Source organism: Mustela nigripes, chromosome 17 (assembly GCF_022355385.1).
Source record: "Mustela nigripes isolate SB6536 chromosome 17, MUSNIG.SB6536, whole genome shotgun sequence".
In the NCBI taxonomy this organism is placed as follows: domain Eukaryota; kingdom Metazoa; phylum Chordata; class Mammalia; order Carnivora; family Mustelidae; genus Mustela; species Mustela nigripes.
The window spans coordinates 58,718,688-58,737,172 of NC_081573.1; the positions used below are offsets into that span (position 1 = coordinate 58,718,688).

At 64.4% G+C, this 18,485-nt stretch overlaps 3 protein-coding genes across 8 annotated transcripts in view; 2 read left to right on the forward strand and 1 right to left on the reverse strand.

Annotated features, from left to right (window-relative positions):
• ZC3H18 (zinc finger CCCH-type containing 18) overlaps positions 1 to 3,646 on the forward strand; it is a 59,782-nt gene extending 56,136 nt beyond the window's left edge. For all 5 annotated transcript variants that reach the window (XM_059383482.1, XM_059383479.1, XM_059383484.1 and 2 more), the window contains 5 exons: positions 67 to 227; positions 452 to 648; positions 1,105 to 1,201; positions 2,121 to 2,217; positions 2,768 to 3,646. In XM_059383482.1, coding sequence (XP_059239465.1) covers positions 67 to 227; positions 452 to 648; positions 1,105 to 1,201; positions 2,121 to 2,217; positions 2,768 to 2,981 — 766 coding nt within the window. In that variant the 3' untranslated portion in view covers positions 2,982 to 3,646. The remainder of the gene's footprint in view (positions 1 to 66; positions 228 to 451; positions 649 to 1,104; positions 1,202 to 2,120; positions 2,218 to 2,767) is intronic.
• A 4,349-nt stretch (positions 3,647 to 7,995) lies between these two features.
• IL17C (interleukin 17C) lies at positions 7,996 to 9,892 on the forward strand. The gene is made up of 3 exons (XM_059383626.1): positions 7,996 to 8,219; positions 8,509 to 8,837; positions 9,200 to 9,892. The coding sequence occupies exons 1-3, from the start codon at positions 8,217 to 8,219 to the stop codon at positions 9,459 to 9,461; spliced, it is 594 nt and encodes a 197-aa protein (XP_059239609.1). The 5' UTR covers positions 7,996 to 8,216; the 3' UTR covers positions 9,462 to 9,892.
• Positions 9,893 to 11,039: 1,147 nt separating this feature from the next.
• LOC132006021 (cytochrome b-245 light chain) lies at positions 11,040 to 18,480 on the reverse strand. 2 transcript variants are annotated; one of them, XM_059383627.1, is made up of 6 exons: positions 18,329 to 18,476; positions 14,011 to 14,080; positions 13,467 to 13,541; positions 13,162 to 13,245; positions 12,543 to 12,624; positions 11,040 to 11,310 (listed from the first exon to the last, which is right to left on the reverse strand). In XM_059383627.1, the coding sequence occupies exons 1-6, from the start codon at positions 18,384 to 18,386 to the stop codon at positions 11,095 to 11,097; spliced, it is 585 nt and encodes a 194-aa protein (XP_059239610.1). In that variant the 5' UTR covers positions 18,387 to 18,476; the 3' UTR covers positions 11,040 to 11,094. The 2 variants fall into 2 exon arrangements, with proteins under 2 accessions (XP_059239610.1, XP_059239611.1); XM_059383628.1 differs by lacking the exon at positions 13,162 to 13,245 and having other exon boundaries at positions 18,329 to 18,480.
• Between the last annotated feature and the right edge of the window lie 5 nt (positions 18,481 to 18,485).

Sequence of the window (18,485 nt, forward strand, 5' to 3'; positions counted from 1 at the left end):
GCCTCTGGGCCCTGGCCGTCTCGCCTTTGGGGCCGCATGGGTGCAGACGTGCTTGTGTGTGTCCAGGTCCCTGAGCGTGAGCAGCGTCTCCTCGGTGTCCAGCGCCACGTCGAGTAGTAGCTCGGTGCACAGCGTGGACTCGGACGACATGTACGCAGACCTGGCCAGCCCCGTGTCCTCAGCAAGTTCGCGGTCCCCCACCCCAGCCCAGACCAAGAAGGAGAAAGGTACAGGGGGGCCTCGTATCCCGGGCATTGTGGCTGCAGAGGCGGGCAGGCCCCTCGTGGAAAGGGTGTGCGCTGCCTCACGCGGGTGAACAGGAAAGCGCAGGAACCGCCCGGCTCCATCCCACGGCCACGCGGCCTGGCTGAGAGCACGTCTGCCCTCGGGAGGCCCACAGGAGAGCGCCGTGCCGGGATGGCGCCTGGGACTTAGCATTTGTTGTTGGCAGGAAAGTCTAAAAAAGAAGATGGGGTCAAAGAGGACAAGCGGAAAAGGGACTCGTCCGCACAGCTGCCCAAGTCCTCAAGGCCCTCCGCCGGCGCTAAACCGCAGCAGCCCACGGCCCCCCAGCAGGCGCCCCCCGGGCAGCCCCAGCAGGGCACGTTCGTCGCCCATAAGGAGATCAAGCTGACGCTGTTGAACAAGGTGAGGCCACGGCACTGCTGGTGCAGCTCCGGGAGCCCAGTCCCCGGGGGTATCCGACGTCCCGGGGCCAGGGAGCCGTGGCTGGACACAGCCCACTTGTCCTGCTGCTCTCACGGGGGAGACGAAGCCCAGTAGCAGGTCCTGGGAGATCAGAGTGTCCGGGAGTGGTGGCTGCTCGCCCCAGCCCTTCTCCGTGTGGCTGGGCCTGTGTGAGTGGACGTCCCCAAGGCTCCCTCGACTCCAGTGCTGGCGGCTCCCAGGGAACACTCTGCGGTATCTTCGCTGCAGAGCATGAAGGCCGGAGTCCTGGCCTTGCCTCCCTCGAGGCCCCGTCAGCACCCAGAGGCGGGCGTGGACCAGCACCGCTGTGCTCCCTGCTTCCCGCGGGGGCCGGTGCCGCCCGGTGGCCAGCCTGTCAGACCTGCCACCCTCCCGGTGTTCCCTCTGTCGCTGCAGGCGGCCGACAAAGGGAGCAGGAAGCGCTATGAACCGTCGGACAAAGACAGGCAAAGTCCTCCTCCAGCCAAGCGGGCTAACTTATCCCCAGACCGAGGTGAGCGTCCTGCTTCTGCGGGGCTCCGCGGGGCTCCGCAGGGCAGAGGGCCGGGGCCCGTGTGCTCATCAGGACGGGCTCGTGTGGGTCCGTCCATCAATATTAAGGTGTTAGAAGTTAAAACTTGGGAGAAAGTGTCAACATTTATTAATATTAAATTAATAGTAACAAAGTATTATATTTTTAAACAAATAACATTTTTTATGAAAAATAACTACATTTCCATGAACAAAAAACAAGTGTCCTTGTTTTTCTTCTCTGAAAATGCCTTCTGACGACGGGCGGTGGCTCCAGTCCGCGTCTTTGCGGTGGCACGGGGCACGCGCACTCTGGGGGGCGGCAGAGGGCAGGCGGGGGGCTGGGCACTGCAGTCCGACCCCGGTGTCCACGGGCCATCTGCCCGGCCGGCTTTGATCGCTGGTGCAGAGCCTGCCTTCCTCCCTAAGCAAGGGCAGGGGGCTTGTCAGAGCAGGAGGGGGCGCCCCTCGCCTTTGCCGCCGGACACCCCTGCTGCCCACGCGGGCCTCCCCACGCCCCCGACGGCGGGGCGGCAAACACCCCCGGCTTCTCGGTTTTACTTCTCTTTCCTCCCCTCTCCTACCTGTTTGTTCCCAGTTCACAGGTGTGAGTGATGAGGGTTTTGTGTCGGGTTAGCGGGAGCTCGGTGGCCTGTCCGGCCCTCAGCCTCCGTGGGCTCCGGAGCTTCGCTTTCCAGCATGACTGGCGCTGCCCTGTCCCTTCCTTCTGACCGACTCGGCCCGTTGCCTCCTCCTGTGAGAGCGCACAGGCCGTACTGAGCTGCAGCGGCACTGGCACGGGGCCACTGGCGTCCGTCCGGGCTGGGCTGTCCCCCCCTGTTCATGCGCATCAGCCCACTCCCGGTTGGGACCATGGTCTTAACCACCCCCTTGTCATCCAGGTTCTCGGGACCGGAAGTCCGGTGGGAGACTCGGCTCCCCAAAGCCAGAGCGGCAGAGAGGCCAGAATTCTAAGGTGCCCGTGGCCCCACCAGACAGGTGAGCACCCCACCCATGCCCTGAGCAGACCCCACGGGCACCGGGGCCTCAGGGCTGGCCAGCTAGTGCGTTCCTGCCCCGCAGCAGGTCCTAGAACACGGGCCCTTGGCACAAGGCTTCCTGTTGCTCCCAGTTTCTCCCGCCTTCCCCGTCGGCCGTGGAAGCAGGGTGGAGAGCTCCTCCTCGCAGGAGGTCATTTGGGAGGCCCTTCCCCGCCACCCCACTGCTCAGGGTCATGGGCCAGATGGGTCCCGGACTCTGCTATGCCTGGAGCCCCCACACACCCCGGCTCTCAGGGCCGCTCCTGGGTCAGCAGCCTGGGGCTTCTCCCCGCCGCAGGGGGAGGCTGCAGAGGGACCAGAAGCAGGAGGGACGGGTCAGCAGGGTGCCAGCTGAGCCCTGCACGCCATGCCCTGTTCGCTCTCCACAGCCGAGGGCAGGGGCGCGGGGGGCGCACGCCAGCAAGGCCGGGCGGAGCTGCCGTTATCCGGCGCCCTTGCCCCGCGGAGGCACCTGGTGGACCGTCTGACCCTCCCTTCCCCCCACGCAGGAAGCGCCAGCTGTCACCCCAGTCCAAGAGCTCCAGTAAGGTCACAAGCGTCCCCGGCAAAGCCTCTGATACCGGCCCCGCCAGCTCCGCGTCCGCCGGCACGAAGTCCGGGAAGGCCAGCACGCTGTCGCGGCGCGAGGAGCTGCTGAAGCAGCTCAAGGCCGTGGAGGACGCGATCGCGCGGAAACGCGCCAAGATCCCCGGGAAGGTGTAGGCCCCGCCGGCCGGCCCCGCCGCGGGCACTCGTGTGTTTGGGACTAGCGCGAGCACAGCCGTCTGGGATTTTGAAGTTAATGTCTCATTTTGGCTGTGAATCTTTTTAAAAAATTAAAAAAGAAAAAAGTTTCTCAGCTGGAAAAGAAGCCACCGTGATGAAGATGATGCCGCGTCCCGGTGTCCTCCCGACCAGGCCGGACTGACGCAGCCCCGTCCCAGAGCAGAGGTCCCGCCGGACAGAGGCAGGCCGGCCGCGGCAGGAGCCAGGCTGGGCGTCAGGGTCATGTAAATGAGCAGTCCCGGGCCCCAGGGCCGCCTGCCCGGCTTCCCTCCCCGCTGCCAGCCAGGCTGCCCCGCCGGCCCGTCCTCCGCTCGCGCTCCCTCCCGTCCCGGAGCGCCGCGAGCTCCTGAGCGGCTGCCGCCCCACCCCTGCCCGGCCCGGGTCAGAAAATAGATCTATATTCTTGACTGAAGTCCGATCGGGAAATACTTCCTGTCTTTTATTTTAAGCCTCAGATTGTTTTAGTTGATTTAAAAAGGAAAAAAAAAATACAGAAAAGACCAAAAAAAAAAAAAAAAAGGCTGAGGGTGTTGTTGGGCGTCTGTCTAATGTGGAGGGTCTTTTTTCGAGGGGTCTCCTAAAATAAAGTATTTTGATAAGGACCGTCTTGCCCTGGTGGTGGTGATTCCCTGGGCCTGGCCCCCCCCCGGCATGTTAGCCGCCCTCCCCACGTCGGCTCATGGAGGCTGAGGACACGGGTGTCCCGGGGGCCCTAAGGAGACGCCCTTGGCGCCGCTCTGCCCCTCCGCCCCCGCGGGCGGGCACCTGGTGTGCTGGGCCTGGCAGGGCATCCTGAACACCGGAGCCTCCCTCGCTCGCGCCGGTGACCTGTTTTGCCTCGAATGGGTCCCGGAGCAGAGGAGCCAGGAAGGGCGGTTGTCGGGCTAGTCCGGCCCCCGGCCCCAAAGCTGGTGTGCACAGTCGTCGCCCCCACTCTCCCCCGCCATGGGCACGCAGGCAGGCTTGACGGGTCCTGGGCTCAGGACAGCCCCGGGGTCCCACCAACATGAGGAGCTTTGAGTGGCACTGTCCTGCCCGCCGCAGCCCCTGCTCCCACTGGAGAAGCCCCATCCCACCAAGACCAATGAGGAGGAGCCCTGGTGCTCACCGCAGCCCCGTCTTGGAGGAGTTAGCTCACCAAGGGGCGGCAAGGCCTCGGGGGGCCCCCACACGGTCTGGGGGTGTCAGCACCCCTCCGCACTCAGACGGCTTTCTTTTTTTTTTTTTTTTTTTTTTTTTTAAAGATTTTATTTATTTATATTTGACAGAGAGAAATCACAAGTAGATGAAGAGGCAGGCAGAGAGAGAGAGAGGGAAGCAGGCTCCCTGCTGAGCAGAGAGCCCGATGCGGGACTCGATCCCAGGACCCTGAGATCATGACCTGAGCCGAAGGCAGCGGCTTAACCCACTGAGCCACCCAGGCGCCCCTCAGACGGCTTTCAAACAAGTTCTATAAGTGCTGGCGGACAGAACGCCCCCTGGGGCCCGTGCCACCCCCCAACCCCGGTTCTGGGGAGGCATCTGCCCTGGGCCGGGTCAGTGGGCAGCAGCCCCGGGGCTTCTCTCCTGCACCGGGGACCGCTGAGCTGTACTTGGGCACTCTGCCCAGGCTGGGTGGCCGGTGGAGCATGGGGGCCTGGGGGTGGACAGCATTCCGCGTGGCCACCAAGTCTTGCAGGGTGTCTGGGCCCTCCTACGCCAGTGGCCTCGCTCTTGGGTCTTAGCAGGTTTTCAAGGCTTATCTGATCTGCCTTTGGGTCAAAGCTGGGTACGAAGGGAACCCCCATTCTCTGAGTGGGAGGCCTTCAAGGACACAGAGCCAGAAGCCAGGGCACGTCGGGGGCCATCCTGACCCCTGTGCTCTGTACTCTCAGGCCGCTGCACCCCACAAGCCAGCTGGGAGCCCACAGGTGCGCCTACCACATGTCCCTGTCTGCGCATAGCTCTCCTTGCCCCGCTGACCTGGCCTGAGCCTCTGACACCAGCCATGGCCCTGGTTCCCTCAACCCAGCCCAGTGTCCATGAGCATGACCCGTCTGGACCCAGGGCTGCTCTGGGCCAGACTCAGTAGTACCTGTCCTGGGAGGGGTAAGGGCCACAGCCTACGCCAACCCTCCCCCTGCCCAGTCTGGTACCAAGAACATTCAGGGAAAGAACATTCCAGGCCAGGCATCTGGAAAAAGGAAGCCCTGTTCTGTAATGGATCCTCAGGTTTGCGCTCCAGGGGGCATGGCTGAGATCCGGCTGTGGCTAACAGGTCAACAGTGGGCCTAATTAAGGGCCGTCCCTCCGCGTCCGCCAGAGTGACCCCGCGTCCAGGTGCGGTCTTCACAGCTAGAGCAGCCCTGCCACATGCCAACCTCTTGCTAGCCATTCCTCCCAGCCCAGGGCTTCTGCACGTGCTCTTTCCTGTTCCTGGAACTCTGACCCGATGAACTCCTCACCCTAATTCTCGTGGCCCAGCCTGCGCGGCCTGTCCCCACACTCCTTCCCTAACCGCCTGGCTCCTGCTAATACCCCCCAACCCCCACCACAGCCTCTCTCCTCGTCTTTCTTGAGTGGATAAAAAATAACAGAAGGGGTTTTTCTTAATTTTGTCACTCAAATGTGAGATACAGTCTCCAAGGTCAAGAGTGAACGTGGCCGGCGCACCCGGCTGCTCCTTTGCTGAGAGTGAAGTTTCTGTGGGTTTCTCTCCGGTCATTCGCAGCAGCTGCCAGGGCGTCTGGGCCTCCTCCCCCGCCCTCCCCAATGCGCCCAGCCCCCCAGCTCTCAACAGGGACAGTTGTCAACGCCCCCCCCAGGGCGGCTGGCAGCTCCACTCAGCAGGAGACTGAAGGAGGCTGTGGTCCAAGGGGCACGGTTGGAGGGCGGGGCCTTCTGGGACGTCGCCTCCGGGACGTCCTCCAGTCTTCCTCTGGTGGCGCCTTTCCAGTCTTGCCCAACCCCGGACTTCCGCGCTTGCCTCAGCCGCCCGCAGGAATGAGGTGCCGCCCAGGCCCCCGCCCTGAACCCTTCCGCCCTTGGTGCTGCCGGCCAGGACCCCCAACCCCTGGGCTCTGGCACTCGTCCCCTAGGGCAGCTGCCCCGCTGCCACCCCCTTGTGTCAGGACCACTTGGAGCCCCCCTGGTGGTGGCACCGTGAAGCGGGTCCGGTGCACAGCCTGGTCCCAGGCTCCTCCCCAGCACGGTGCCCACCCATGCGCTGTTCTGGAAAGGCATAGAAAACACGGAAACGTCCCCCCGCCCATGAGGGGTTGGCGTGGGGGGGTGGGCAAGGCTGGGGCGTGTGTGCCCTGTGCAGCCTGTGGTGCCCCCACGAGAGCGCACCCGCCAGGCAGCGGCGGCAGAAGTGACCATCTTACTTTTCATTTCATAAATGACGCCCGTGTGCGTGTGTGCAGTACCCCCCACACACAAAGGAAGGTGAGACCACGGCACAGTGGGCATCCCGTTCCAGACCCCGCAACTGGGGCACTGTCACCCCATGTTACTCCCAGGGGAACCAGGCTCGCCCCTCTTCCCTCGTCCCGGTGTATTTATGGAAGCCCGAGGTGCTGCGCACAGCTCTATGCCAGGGCGGCCGTGGGACCACTCCACCGCCTCTGCCCTCAAGGGGCTCACACTGCCTCCTGGGGGGACACGAGGGGGACTAGAACTCTCCCGAGACAGGAGCGGTCAGTAGTCAGTGGTCAGCTGTCAGCCCCTCAGGAGGGGCGTCCTGGAAAGCTGGCCTACGCGGGTGCACCAAGCAAGCCCCCAGCATCCACCCTGGAGAGGGGGTCCTGGGTTCTACTGTGTACCCCCCAAGAGACATTGATGTCCTGGCCCCCATCCCTGGGACGAATGAAGAGTCTTGGTTCTTCAGATCTTTCTGAATGAGGGTAGCGTCCTTGCGCAGGAGAGACACAGACCCGGGGGAGAGCCACGTGAGGATGAGGCTGGGGTTGCTGTGATGCGGCCAGAAGCCAAGGGACTCTCAGAATTACCAGCAGCCCCAGAAGCTCCAAGAGGTGGGAGCGGTCCTCCCTCAGAGACCCGGGAAGGAACGGACCCTGCCCACAATTTGATTTCCATTACTGTACGAACTAATGCAGGTGAGGTAGTGACCTCCCCAGTGCAGAAAGTATGCGAGCAGAGCGCTGATGACCAGGGACCAGGACACTGTAGGCAGGAACAGCCCTGGGAACTCAGTGCATCTATCCAGCCATCTGTTGGGAAGGAGCATTTCCTCTGGGCCAGCGAGGGGCAGGGTCTCCCCTGACCATGTCCTGCTCCCCGGGAGGGCGAGGGTCACAGGGCTGTCCCCTTGCAGGTACAGATGCCTGTGAGGACCAGGAGGGCAGGTCCGGGCTCCCCTAGGGCGTCTTTGTGTCCTCCGAGACTTAGGGAACAGTGCTTGCCTGGTGCCCAGCCTAGCCACTCCCCTGCCCTCAGACTGTGCTAAACTGGGGGACGCTTTGGGGTGGCTCTGGGACCCAGGGAGTGACGGCCAAAGCTGCCTCCAGCTGTCCCTTTCTGGATAACCAAGGGAGGGGCCTGGATGGTGGTTAGGCAGCCCCCCCCCCCACTGCAGCAGCCTTGGTGGAGGGGGGCGGGGTGGGGAATCTCCTCAAATGCAGCTTCTTTGAAGCTTCCAAGGCGTCCTCCCCCCCGCATCCCTGGCTTTGGATGAGGTTTTGTTGATCAAATCCGCAGGAAGCCAACCCAGAACCGGAAACGCTGTCTGGCCCCCAGCCCCCGGAGCCTATTCCTGACTCTCCCACCGGCACCCCCTGGAGGCGGACACGGGGCCTCTCCTGGACCATCTCTGAGAAAAAAACGGGACCAACTGCTTGTCCCCAGCCTGGGGAGCGAGCCCTAGATGAGTCCAAGCTGTCCCAGCGCGCCACTCGCCAGGCAGATACAGCCCAGTCCCAAGGCAGGGTCCCTCTGGGTGGGGGAGGGGAGGAGTGCAGTGGAGGAGGACATGGCGGGGACTCGGGAGTGGAGGAGGAAGCCCGGCTGGGCACTTCCCCAGGAGGAAGCGGCTCTGGATTTTCCCCAGGTGTGGCTGGAGGTATAAAGGGCACCTGGAGCCGGGCAGCCTCGAGGTCCGCAGCCTCCAGGCCCGCAGCCTCCAGGCCCGCAGCCAAGTGCACCTGCCTCTCTCCGCCCAGCGCCACGGCTGCCATGGTGAGCCGCTGCTCTCATGCCCCCACCTGCACTGTGCCGCCAGCCCCCAAGCAGAGGATGCTGGCATGGGGTCCAGGAAAACCCCAAATCCGGGGAAAAGAGAGAGCCAGGACCCAGCATCTCTAGTGCTCTGGAGATCCTGGCCCGAGGGCTAAGTTTCCCTCTGGGTCTTAGTTTCCCCAACTGTAGAGGGAGCGCCGCACCCCATCTAGGGCAAGCTAGGAGGCCAGGGAGGTGCTGCCTTCCCTGGGCACCACCCTGACCTGACCACCCAATGTCTGTACACCAGCTCCTTCCCGGCCTCTTGCTTCTGCTCTGGCTGCCTGCCAGCCCAGCCCGCCGTGGCCCCCAGCTCTTGGGGGGAGCCCACCTCCACGGGACCCCACGCTGCTATTCAGCCGAGGAGCTGCCCCTGGGCCAGGCCCCGCCACACCTGCTGGCTCGAGCTGCCAAGTGGGAACAGACTCTGCCCGTAGCCCTGGTGGCCAGCCTGGAGGCGGGGGGCCGCAGAAGGCGGCATGACAGGCCCCCAGCTGGGACCCAGTGCCCGGTGCTGCGGCCTGAGGAGGTACTGGAAGCCGACATTCACCAGCGCTCCATCTCGCCCTGGAGATACCGGTGAGGGCCGCGGGACTTCCAGGGGGACCGGGGTCCCTGCCCTGTAGAGTTGAGCCAGGCCCTCCCCTCCGAGCCTCCATGTCTTCGAAGCTAGGGGAGCTGTCACCCCCCCATCCCCCACCCCCGAGCAGGAGGGCAGGGCCCATCACCGGAGCTCCCTCTCCCGGGCCCCCTGGGACAATTCTGGTAAACGGGAGCCCCTGCAGGGCTGGGGGTCGGGGAACTGGGCGGGCGGGAAGGGGGCCCCATGCCACCTGCCCTGCAGCCTGGTTTCCCCAGCCCGCGTCAGGCCAGGGGCACCCTGAGTGCCAGGCACAGCTGGGGGTGGTGGACAGGGGGCCTCACCCCATCTGTCCTCGCAGCGTGGACACGGACGAGAGCCGCTACCCGCAGAAGCTGGCCTTCGCCCAGTGCCTGTGCCGGGGCTGCATCAGCGCCAAGACGGGCCGAGAGACGGCCGCGCTCAACTCCGTGCCGCTGCAGCAGACGCTGCTGGTGCTCCGACGTCGGCCCTGCTCGCGCGATGCCGCGGGACCGCCCACGCCCGGGGCCTTCTCCTTCCACGCGGAGTTCATCCGCGTGCCCGTGGGCTGCACCTGCGTCCTGCCCAGGTCGGCACAGTGACCGGAGGCCTCGGCTGTCTTGGTGGCATCGGGGGGGCCATGGGTCGCCCCCCCAGACTGGACAATTGGGTCTCTGCAAAGAGGGTCCCTACTATTTATGGGTATTTATTGGTTATTTATTTGCCTCCTGGGGTTCCCCGGGGAGGTTCCGAGGCTCCGGGCCTTGGGGGTGAGAACGGGCACTGAAGAGCCGCGACCCTGAACCTGCGGGGTCACCCTGCGCCGGTCAGGCCCGTCTTGAGAGTCGGTTTACCCTTCCTGCAAAAACGGTTGGGCTACAAGGGATCATTTTATTCTTCTAGAGCTTCTTAAACAAAATGTGTTCTCATGTCCCCTGCTTGTCGGTGGTTCCCCGGGCACCCTCACACCTTCACCAGCCTCGGGCTGGTCCCGGCCCCCAAGCTCCCCCTTCCCAGCCCCCCCCAGGAACAAGTCCCTTGTATTGCTAAAACAATTATTTATTCAAAGTGTGAGAGTGTTTTTAATCGACAAACGCCCCCAGAGCACAGCGTCGAGGCAGGGGGCAGTGGCTGAAGGCACCCTCCTCACCCTCACCCCTGCCTGGGCCGAAGCCCAGCTGGTCCACTAGGGCAGCCGCTGGCCCTGGGTCCTGCATCCTTCCAGAAATGTCTGTGTGTGAACCCCGAGGGTGGCCGGTGTGCGAAACGTGTGCGCCCCGAGGGCCCTAGTGGGTTTCACCTGCCAACACCTCTGGCCGTGGCTCCCGGGGAGGGGCTCTGCTCCCGGTCTGGCCACGATGCGGGCAGGCCCTCGCCACCAAGGGCCCCCAGCCCCCTGCCTCATGGCCGGGGGGGGTCAGCTCAGCTCGGGGGAAACGCCTGTGCAGCCCACCTTCCCCCCAAGTGTCTGGGTCTCTCCTGCAGCCCCACCAGAGACCCAGAAGGCCCATCTCGCTGCCCAGATGCCCCCCTGGGGGCTTCTGCCCCCACCCCCTGCAGTGACCTGGCCAGCCAGGGACAGCCCCTAGGCCAGGCACCCCTGCCTCTGGACCCGGGATCAGAGCCTGTGCAGTTCCGGCGAGGCGATGACGTCCCCCCTTGGAGACTCGGTTTCCCCAGCCCATCGGAGGGACGTTTCCAGCACCACCCTGCCCATCCGGGCGTTTTCACCCCGGAAGGCCTACTGTGTGCGAACGCGCGCGCCCCGCTGGGAAGGAGGGACCTTTGTCCGGGGTCTGAAGGACGCTTTGCTCCGCACGTGACTGAGTCTCCACCACATGGCTGGCTCTGAGAGCAGGGCCCACGGGCCAGGGACACCACAGAACCAGCGGCGACACCATCTGTTGGTGAAGGAACAATGGCTGGGGACAGGAAGGGAGAGGACCTTCCAAACCAAAGGTCCAGGAGGCCCAGAGGCCCCGGGCCAGGGGCATCCCTGTGGCGGCAGTGACCGGAGTGCTGCCGGTGGCATCTGTCCCGGGCCGTGGGAGCCTGGCGGTTTGGCAGTGGCCCTGTGGGACAGGCAGGCGGGGAGGCAGAGGGGGCGAGAAGCAGCCCATCCGGGATTTATGCGGAAGCAGGAGCCTGGATTGGGAGTGGGATGCACACGGAGTCAGGAGCCTGCCCTCCTTGGTTTATTTTGGAGGCTACTTGGAGGACAGAAGGAGACGCGGGTCACACGACCTCGTCGATCACCGGGACCGGGTTTTCCTGGGGGCCACCGGAAACCCCTGCCACCCCTGCAGCCTCCTCTTCTCCAGGCTTCTTTCGGGCCTCGGCTGGGGGCCGGGGCGGGGGGTTGCTGGGCGGCTGCTTGATGGTGCCTCCGACTTGTGGCCGCTCCTTGGGCTTGGGCTCGATGGGGACCCACTGCTCTCCACGGACGGCCGCCTGCAGGATACAGTGGAGCCGGGTTGATAGGGCCTCCCGGAGGCCACCTCCGCTCCCACCACCAGCCCCCGGGAACCGGGAGGGACCCACGTCTGAATCCACTAACTCGGGAGTGACAACCGGGACCCCAGACTCCGGCTGCCTCACTCTCCAGGCAGGACCCCACCGTGGGGAGGGCAACCAGGACGCTCTTCACGCTGATGCTCCAGCCGCGGGTGGGAGGGGCCGGCGGGGAGCCAGGGAGGGCAGGAGGCTTCGTGGGGGCACAAGCCATGCGGCTGAGGGTAGAGAATGGGCTCCTGCTGGACGCAGCGCCCTCAGCAGGCCCCGAGGGCTTGGGCTCCTTGAGAGAAAAACTGTGACATGATGTCACTCAGGAAGCAGAATAATGAAGGGGCACCTCGGCCCCACCTCCCGAGGTGAATCCCAGTATGTCTACCCTGAAAAGGAAACTCCAGGATCCGAGGAGGGCAGAGACGCGCCTGACGGGCAGGGAAGTGCGTCTGTGGAAGGTACAGGCCAGCGGGCCAACGGGCCAACTTCCGTCCCGCCCGGGAAGGGTGTCACACCAACGCTAACAGACCCCTCTCCGAGGCAGAGAAAGTATTCAGGGTCTGAAATTCACGCACAGAACACTCACACTGAAAACAGAACATGGGACTCCTGCAAGTTAATCAGGAAAACACAAAAGCCCCCTCAAAAAATGGGCGGTTCTAAGCGAAAGCTCAGACACATCTGGCCCAGAGCCTGCGCCCGGCAGAGCTTCCCCCAACGCCGTCCTCCCCCGAGCCCGCCGGCTCTTCCGGGATGACCGGGTGACGTGCAGCCCTACCTCGGGGCCTTTGCACGTGTCCCGGCCCTGGGCAGGCCCCATGGGGCAGCTTTGGAAAACAGCCCCGTGGCATCTGTACCATTAGCAGGCTCCCCAGGAAGTGCTCCCAATAGCACCCCAAGTTAGCAGGGATGGGTGAGGTGAGAAAAGTGTGGTTGGGCCGTGGCTGGCCGTGTGACCCTGGGCCACCCACACCACCTTTCTGACTTTCTACTTCTTGGTCTGCAAAGCAGGGCCAAGGCCCAGAAAAAGGAGCTAGCGCACACTACACGTCCAGTGACTGGTGGCCACGGACCCACTGACCCCGCCACGGCACAAGTGAGGACTCGGGCTGCAGAGCTGGCTTTGGGAACCGAGGTGATGAGGGCCTGCGGGGCAAGCCACAGTCAACAGCACTCACCAGCAGATAGATGCTGCTCGCAATGGCCAGGCAGGCCGTCCCCAGGATGGTGGCAAGCAGGAAGCCGGCAGGTACTGATAGCCTTGGGTGGTGGGGGAGGCAGGTGGTCAGGAGGAGTCTGCACCCCAGGACCCCCAGGACCAGGCAGACCATAGCATGTGGCCCCCAGGACGCCGGCTGGAGGACACGCCCAGTCCTGCCAAAGGTTGGGCTTCCACACTTGGGCCCTTGGAGCTGTCCTCTGCTTTTATCTGAGCCTTAACAATTCTTGGGGTGCTGGGGCTGGGCCCCCACCCACCATGCCAGGAGGACGCCCACGTGGCCGTCAAGGCCCCAGGGCGTTGGGGCCTCCCTGGCAGGAACCAGCAGGCGCACGCCTAGGGCAGTGAGCGGAGCCGCCCAGGTGAGCCTCCTCAGCCCCCGACGACTCCCCAGTGAGCTCCTGGCGTGGCCGTGAGCCGTTACGCGGCGCGAGGTCACGGAGCCGGTCTGGGGAAGCCCCGGTTCCGGGTCTGGAAGCCTATCTGGGCCGGGACGGGGCTGACTCGAGCCGGTGGGGAGGGGTTTACTCCAGGGCCATACTGGTCCCCGGGGGAGGGGGAGGCGGGAGGAGGCTCACCCCAGGTGCAGGAAGGCCCGGATGTAGTAGTTCCTGGTGAGAGGCCCGAACACCTTCAGCACTTTGGTCATGTACTTCTGTCCGCTAGGCGGAGGGCGAGAGACAGACTGTATCCTGCTCAGCAGCCATCCCCCCGCCCCCCCAGCACCCCGGCTTCCTCCCTCCCAGAGACCGAGGGGCCGCAGCAGCAGGACGGGCTCTGGCCTGTTTGCCCAGGAGGGCGTTTGCGGCCTCAGAAGGCGAGTCCTCCCTTGTGGGGTGGCCCAGCCCCGGGGACGCCCCCCAGCGCAGGCATGGCAGCTCACCATCTCTCCATGGTGGACCCCTTCCTCCTCTTCCCCCGGGGGTACTCCAGCAGGCAGACGAACACGCCTGCGCCACTGAACGTGCCGTGAAGGAACAGCTCGGAGAACACACGGGGTGCAGCGGCCTGCTGGCAGCAAACAGCCAGGCAGCTTCCGACGGGGCTGGCCACTTGGGTGCCCGCTGGCCCATCCCAACTGGGCCAGAGGGGCTCAGCCACCGCCGACAGATCCCAGGCCGGCCCAGCTGGACAGCTGATAGAAGGGGGCACAGAGGGGCTCCCCAGAGTTCCTGGGGCCTCAGTGCTGGTCTCGGGGCTGCTGACACCTCTCGCCAGGCCACGGGCCTCCTGGCCTCACGCCAGTCACTCCCCTGCTCCCAGCCTTGGATTCCCTAACTGCGACTGAGCCCTGTCCTGCCTTCCCCACGTCTGCGGGGGCCCAGGGAAACTGACGTGCGCGTGGCCCCAGGGGCAGCCGCGTCCGCACCCGGAGCCCCGCACCACTGTCCCCCGCACCCCGTCCCAGATCTACACCGGCAGGATACATGGAGTACGCGCCGAAGTACCACTTGGTGAAGTGGCCGGCCGTGGCCACGACGCCCCCCATGATGAGGACTGCGGAGAGAGGAGAGGCAGGTTAGCAGGAGTCCCCTCCCCAGCTCTCCCCGCACACTCCCCCTCCCTTGGCGAGGCCAGCCATCGCCCACAGATGCTCTGCGGTGGGACAACACACCTGGCCCCTGCAGGGGACACGGCGGGTGGGCTGGGGTGGGGAGTAGCCCATGAGCTGGGCACGGGGCCAGGGCCGGGCCGACAGAGCACGGCGCGTGGGCGGAACCGGTCCCCATCCCGGCAGCTGCTCAGAGCCCGGGGAGCGCTGGCAGGACTGGTCCTCACCCAGGCCTTGGCGCTGCAGGGCTCTGCGACGCCTGGCCATTTTGTGTTTGCTCTCCGTGCTTCGAGATGACATTGTTATTTGTGGGTGTCTGTGGACGGATGACTTCTCCCGGGCGCAGGGCGCTCCCGCCAACCCACCTGGACCGCGGCGGTCAGGGGCTGATACCCCAGCCCCTTCCTGGGCCTGGCGTCTGTCGGCTCTTCCCAGCCTGCGTTGGGCTGCCTCCCCCGGCTGGAGGTGACATACGGTTGGACCTTTCCTACCCAGAAACTATTTTGTTACAACCTGTTCTCTTGCGGTCACGTATCTGCAACACGAAATGTTCCACTGTAGCCATTTTAGAGGCAGAGACCTAAGTCCTCGCACACCTGCGTGCGCAACCCCGGAACTTCCAGCGCTTTCTCCGGCTACAAGCACGGGAGCTCGTGCACGATTGCGGATGAGCGGGTCCGGCCGCGCTATGTGACGGGCGCCAGTGTCACCTTCCCACCGCTGGCTAACGCGCTCCAACCTGACATCTCACGTTTCTCTTCCCAGATCACACGTGGACGGACGTCAGCTTCCCCTCGGCCTCACCCCCCAGCTGCGCGGGCAGGATTACTCCATGATCCACCATCGGTGCTCATGCCCCGAGGCCCCCTCCTCGCCGCCAGCCCTGCTGCAGGACCCCGTGCCCCCCCGCTGACCGGTGTCCCTCAGGGGTCCCCCCGGGGAGGCCTGCTGCCCTCAGTGAGTCGGCCTGGGGCTTGAACACACCCTCCCCTCCGCACCCAAGATCTCATTCCCTTGTCTTCTGGCGGCCCTCCTGGAGAAGTCTGCCGTCAGCCTGACTCTCGAAGCCACTCTTCCCCTCTGGTAAATTTTAAGATTTTTCTTTAATGGTCTATAATTTCGTTACCTTGTGTCCAAAAAGGGATTTGTTTTTCTTTATTGTGTAAAGGACTGCTTTCTTTCAATCTGAGATTTCGCCATTTCTGGAGAATGCTCACCCGTTACCCGTTCGTACCGCCCCCCAGCACTCGCCCTACGGGGCCCGGACTCTCCCCTCTGTGCCTGCAGCTCCCCACGGGGAGGGTCTTCCCTGCACCCCACGGCCCCCACGCGGCGGGCTCCCTCCCTCCACTGCTACCCACCCTGCACCCCCACCCCTGCACCCCTGCACAGGGCGCAGCGTCTCTGGGGTGCGCGGCATGCTGCGAGGCTCCCCGAGTCCCATCGTCCATTCCACGAGCCTCTTATCTTTACAGTGAGCACCAGCTCACCCATGAACCGTTAACGAATTTTCTTTCTTGAGGTTCTGCATTAGTTCACTTTTTGTCCTGTTTCATTGTACGCTCTGCTCTGTTCTCCCCGCGAGGGACTGGAACATATTGGTGGGCATCAAGGCGCCCTCACGTCCTCAGGTCTTCCAGGCGGCTCGGCTCCCTGGCTCTGCCGCAGCGGGCCCGCCCCCGGCCATGCGCTTCCTCCACAGGCGGGGCAGGGGGTGGGGGTGCGGAGCAGGCGGCTGGCAGTGCCCGGCTTCCTGTGGCGGTCTCCTGCGCCCCTGGGAGCAAACGGGCTTGCAGACAGCTTTCACGTTGCCTCTGCTGGGGGCTTCGGGGTTTCTCCAGGCCTGGGCCCCGTGCACGGCAATCTCCTGGTCTGGCCCAGGGTAGAAAACATTCAGCCCTTCCCCACACATAGCACAGGCCTGAGTTTGCAAGGCTTTGCATGGTCCCAGGCTTCTACAAGCTAACCCTGGCTGCGGGTCCCAAGCATCCTTGAAAGGGACTATTCCCGACTCTGTTTCTTGTGCATGTGGCCCTCCCCAGCCAGGTCTAGCCATGCAGCCCAGATTCACCTGTTTCCACACAGAGGCCCCCAAATCCCACCAGGTAAGAGCCTGAGCCCCTGAGAGTCCCTATTCCTCCGGCACCCCTTCCTTCAGCCCAGATACACCACCTTGAAACCTCACTCTGCTTCCTGCCAGCAGATTCCCTACCAGTGGTGCTGCTGAGCTCTAGTACATATTAACTTTTTTTGTTGGCCGGTCAGCATCTGGGGGAGCTGGGAGAGGGAAGTGCGCTGTTCCGCATTCAGCCAGCTCACTTGTGTTTGGGTCTGTGACTTCCCCCTCCCGAGCGGCGGCGGGGCTGCCTGCCCTTGGCAAGAGGAGGGCAAAGACACCACTGACCAGGGAGGAGGAAGGGCTGCCGCGCCACCCCCAAACGCCAGGAGAGCCGTGCTCCGTGCAGCACGGAGCAGCGGCAAGGAGAGACGAGGCCTCAGCTCTTGCGGGTCTCATGGTCTTGTCAGGGGAACAGAAAGAAAATCGAAACTAGAAGAGGGAGAAGGGGATGGACTGTCTGGGGCTCCTTTCCGCCTGGCACCCCGGCAAGTCTGCTCCAAGCGGGTGGCACCGTGAGCTGAGAGCCGAATGCAGAAGCCGCAGACACTTCAGCTCAGCAAAGGCCCTGGGCTCAGCTCAGAGGATCCAGGAACAGAACAGAAGGCTGTGCACGAGTCCCGGAGAGGGCAAGGGTCTGGACACTCAGGGATTGGAGCAGCCAGAGTCTGGCTTTTGGTGTGTGTACTAGAAAACCCCAGGAAGGCTCTTAGCAGCAGGTGCCACCATCCGGTCAGATGGGGCTTCCCACAATAGAAAAATCTGTGGGCTGTGACTGTGTGTGGTCAGGGTCTCACCAGGCCTGAGCCGTCGCCAGAGGCTATAGTTCACACCCAGAAGAGAAGTCAGCAAGGGAGGAACCAGAGCAGGCCCCGTGGGACCTTCTGACAAGCACTCTTATTTGACGATGGAGAAGGCTGAGCTCACCCCTGACTTTGCCATCTGTGCCACGGACATGAGAGAAGTGTGGGCCCCACGGCCTCGCAGGCAGTAGCCAAGGCCAGGACGCCGGCCTGCTCACAGTGGGCCTCCAAAGAACCAGAGGCTGGCCTGCAGTGGACAGCCTGGGGACCGTGACAGCACCATGTGACCGACCCACTGAGTTCTCGGCCACTGGAGAGGCCCGCAGCACGTAGGATCTGCCTGCACATACAGCACACCCTAGGCCCCGCGCTCTAAAATGTGATCTGACAGTGTGGGGCGGGGAGACGTCCTCTGCCTCTGCTCCTCCCGCCGCAGGTGCAGGAGGCCGGGGGGGAGGGGGGGGCGGGGGGGCGGTGCAGTGCGGGGGAATGGTGTGCGGCTAAGACGCCCCTTGCCTGCATGTTCCACATTGGGCGCACAGGCCCTTCCTGGGACTGGCAGGTCCCTGGAGGGAGGCAGGCAGAGCTTCTGGGGCCCCTCTTGACTCAGCTTTGCCTCACCCAGTCTAGAGAGGTTCCTGCTTGTGAGTACAGAGCTGGGGTGCACACCCCACTGCTCCCTTACCAGAGCTCTTGTGCACACGGGGCATGGTGCCTGGGGGCCCTGCCCCCACCCCAGAAGCAGTCTCTCTGGGAGTTGAGCTGAACAGGGTCACTCTCGGGGGTTTCCAGCTCCCTTATGAAATCCTAGAAGCCATTGTGTCCAACTGGGGGTGGGGCCCCACGTGCTGAGCACCTGCCCCCCAGGACCCAGGACGAGAGGGAGCCCCTCTCCACAGCTAGGCCAAAGCCCCCCAGCCCTGGGCAGCAGGGGTATGGGCTGTCCACTTGCTGTGTTTGCCCAACCCCAGGGGGCAGTGACTCCCCGGAAACCACCAGGGATGAAACGCCTCTTCCCCTGGTTGCAACTTCCTCTCCCCGTGTAGAGGTCCCGGCTGGGGTGGGGGAGTAGAGGGGACAGCTAGCTGGAGGGTGGTCAGGGGCCAGGGCTTTTTGGTCTCCAAACCTCCTCCGCAGGCCAAGGTCCCTGACTGCCCCGCCGGCCGCAGGCCCCCAGCCCTGCCTTCAGTCCCCACTCCCGGCCCGCAGCCCGGGGTCTCGCGCCCGCTCTGGCCCAGCCCGACCCGCAGCCCGACGGCTCGGCGCGCACTCACTCAGGCCGGACGCCAGCGCCTGTTCGTTGGCCCACATGGCCCACTCGATCTGCCCCATGGTGGCGGAGACGACCGCGACTCGGCGGGATCCCTGCGACACTGCGGGCCGCGCTGCCGCCGCCGGCCCAGCCCGAAGGCCGGCCCCGCCCCGCCCCGC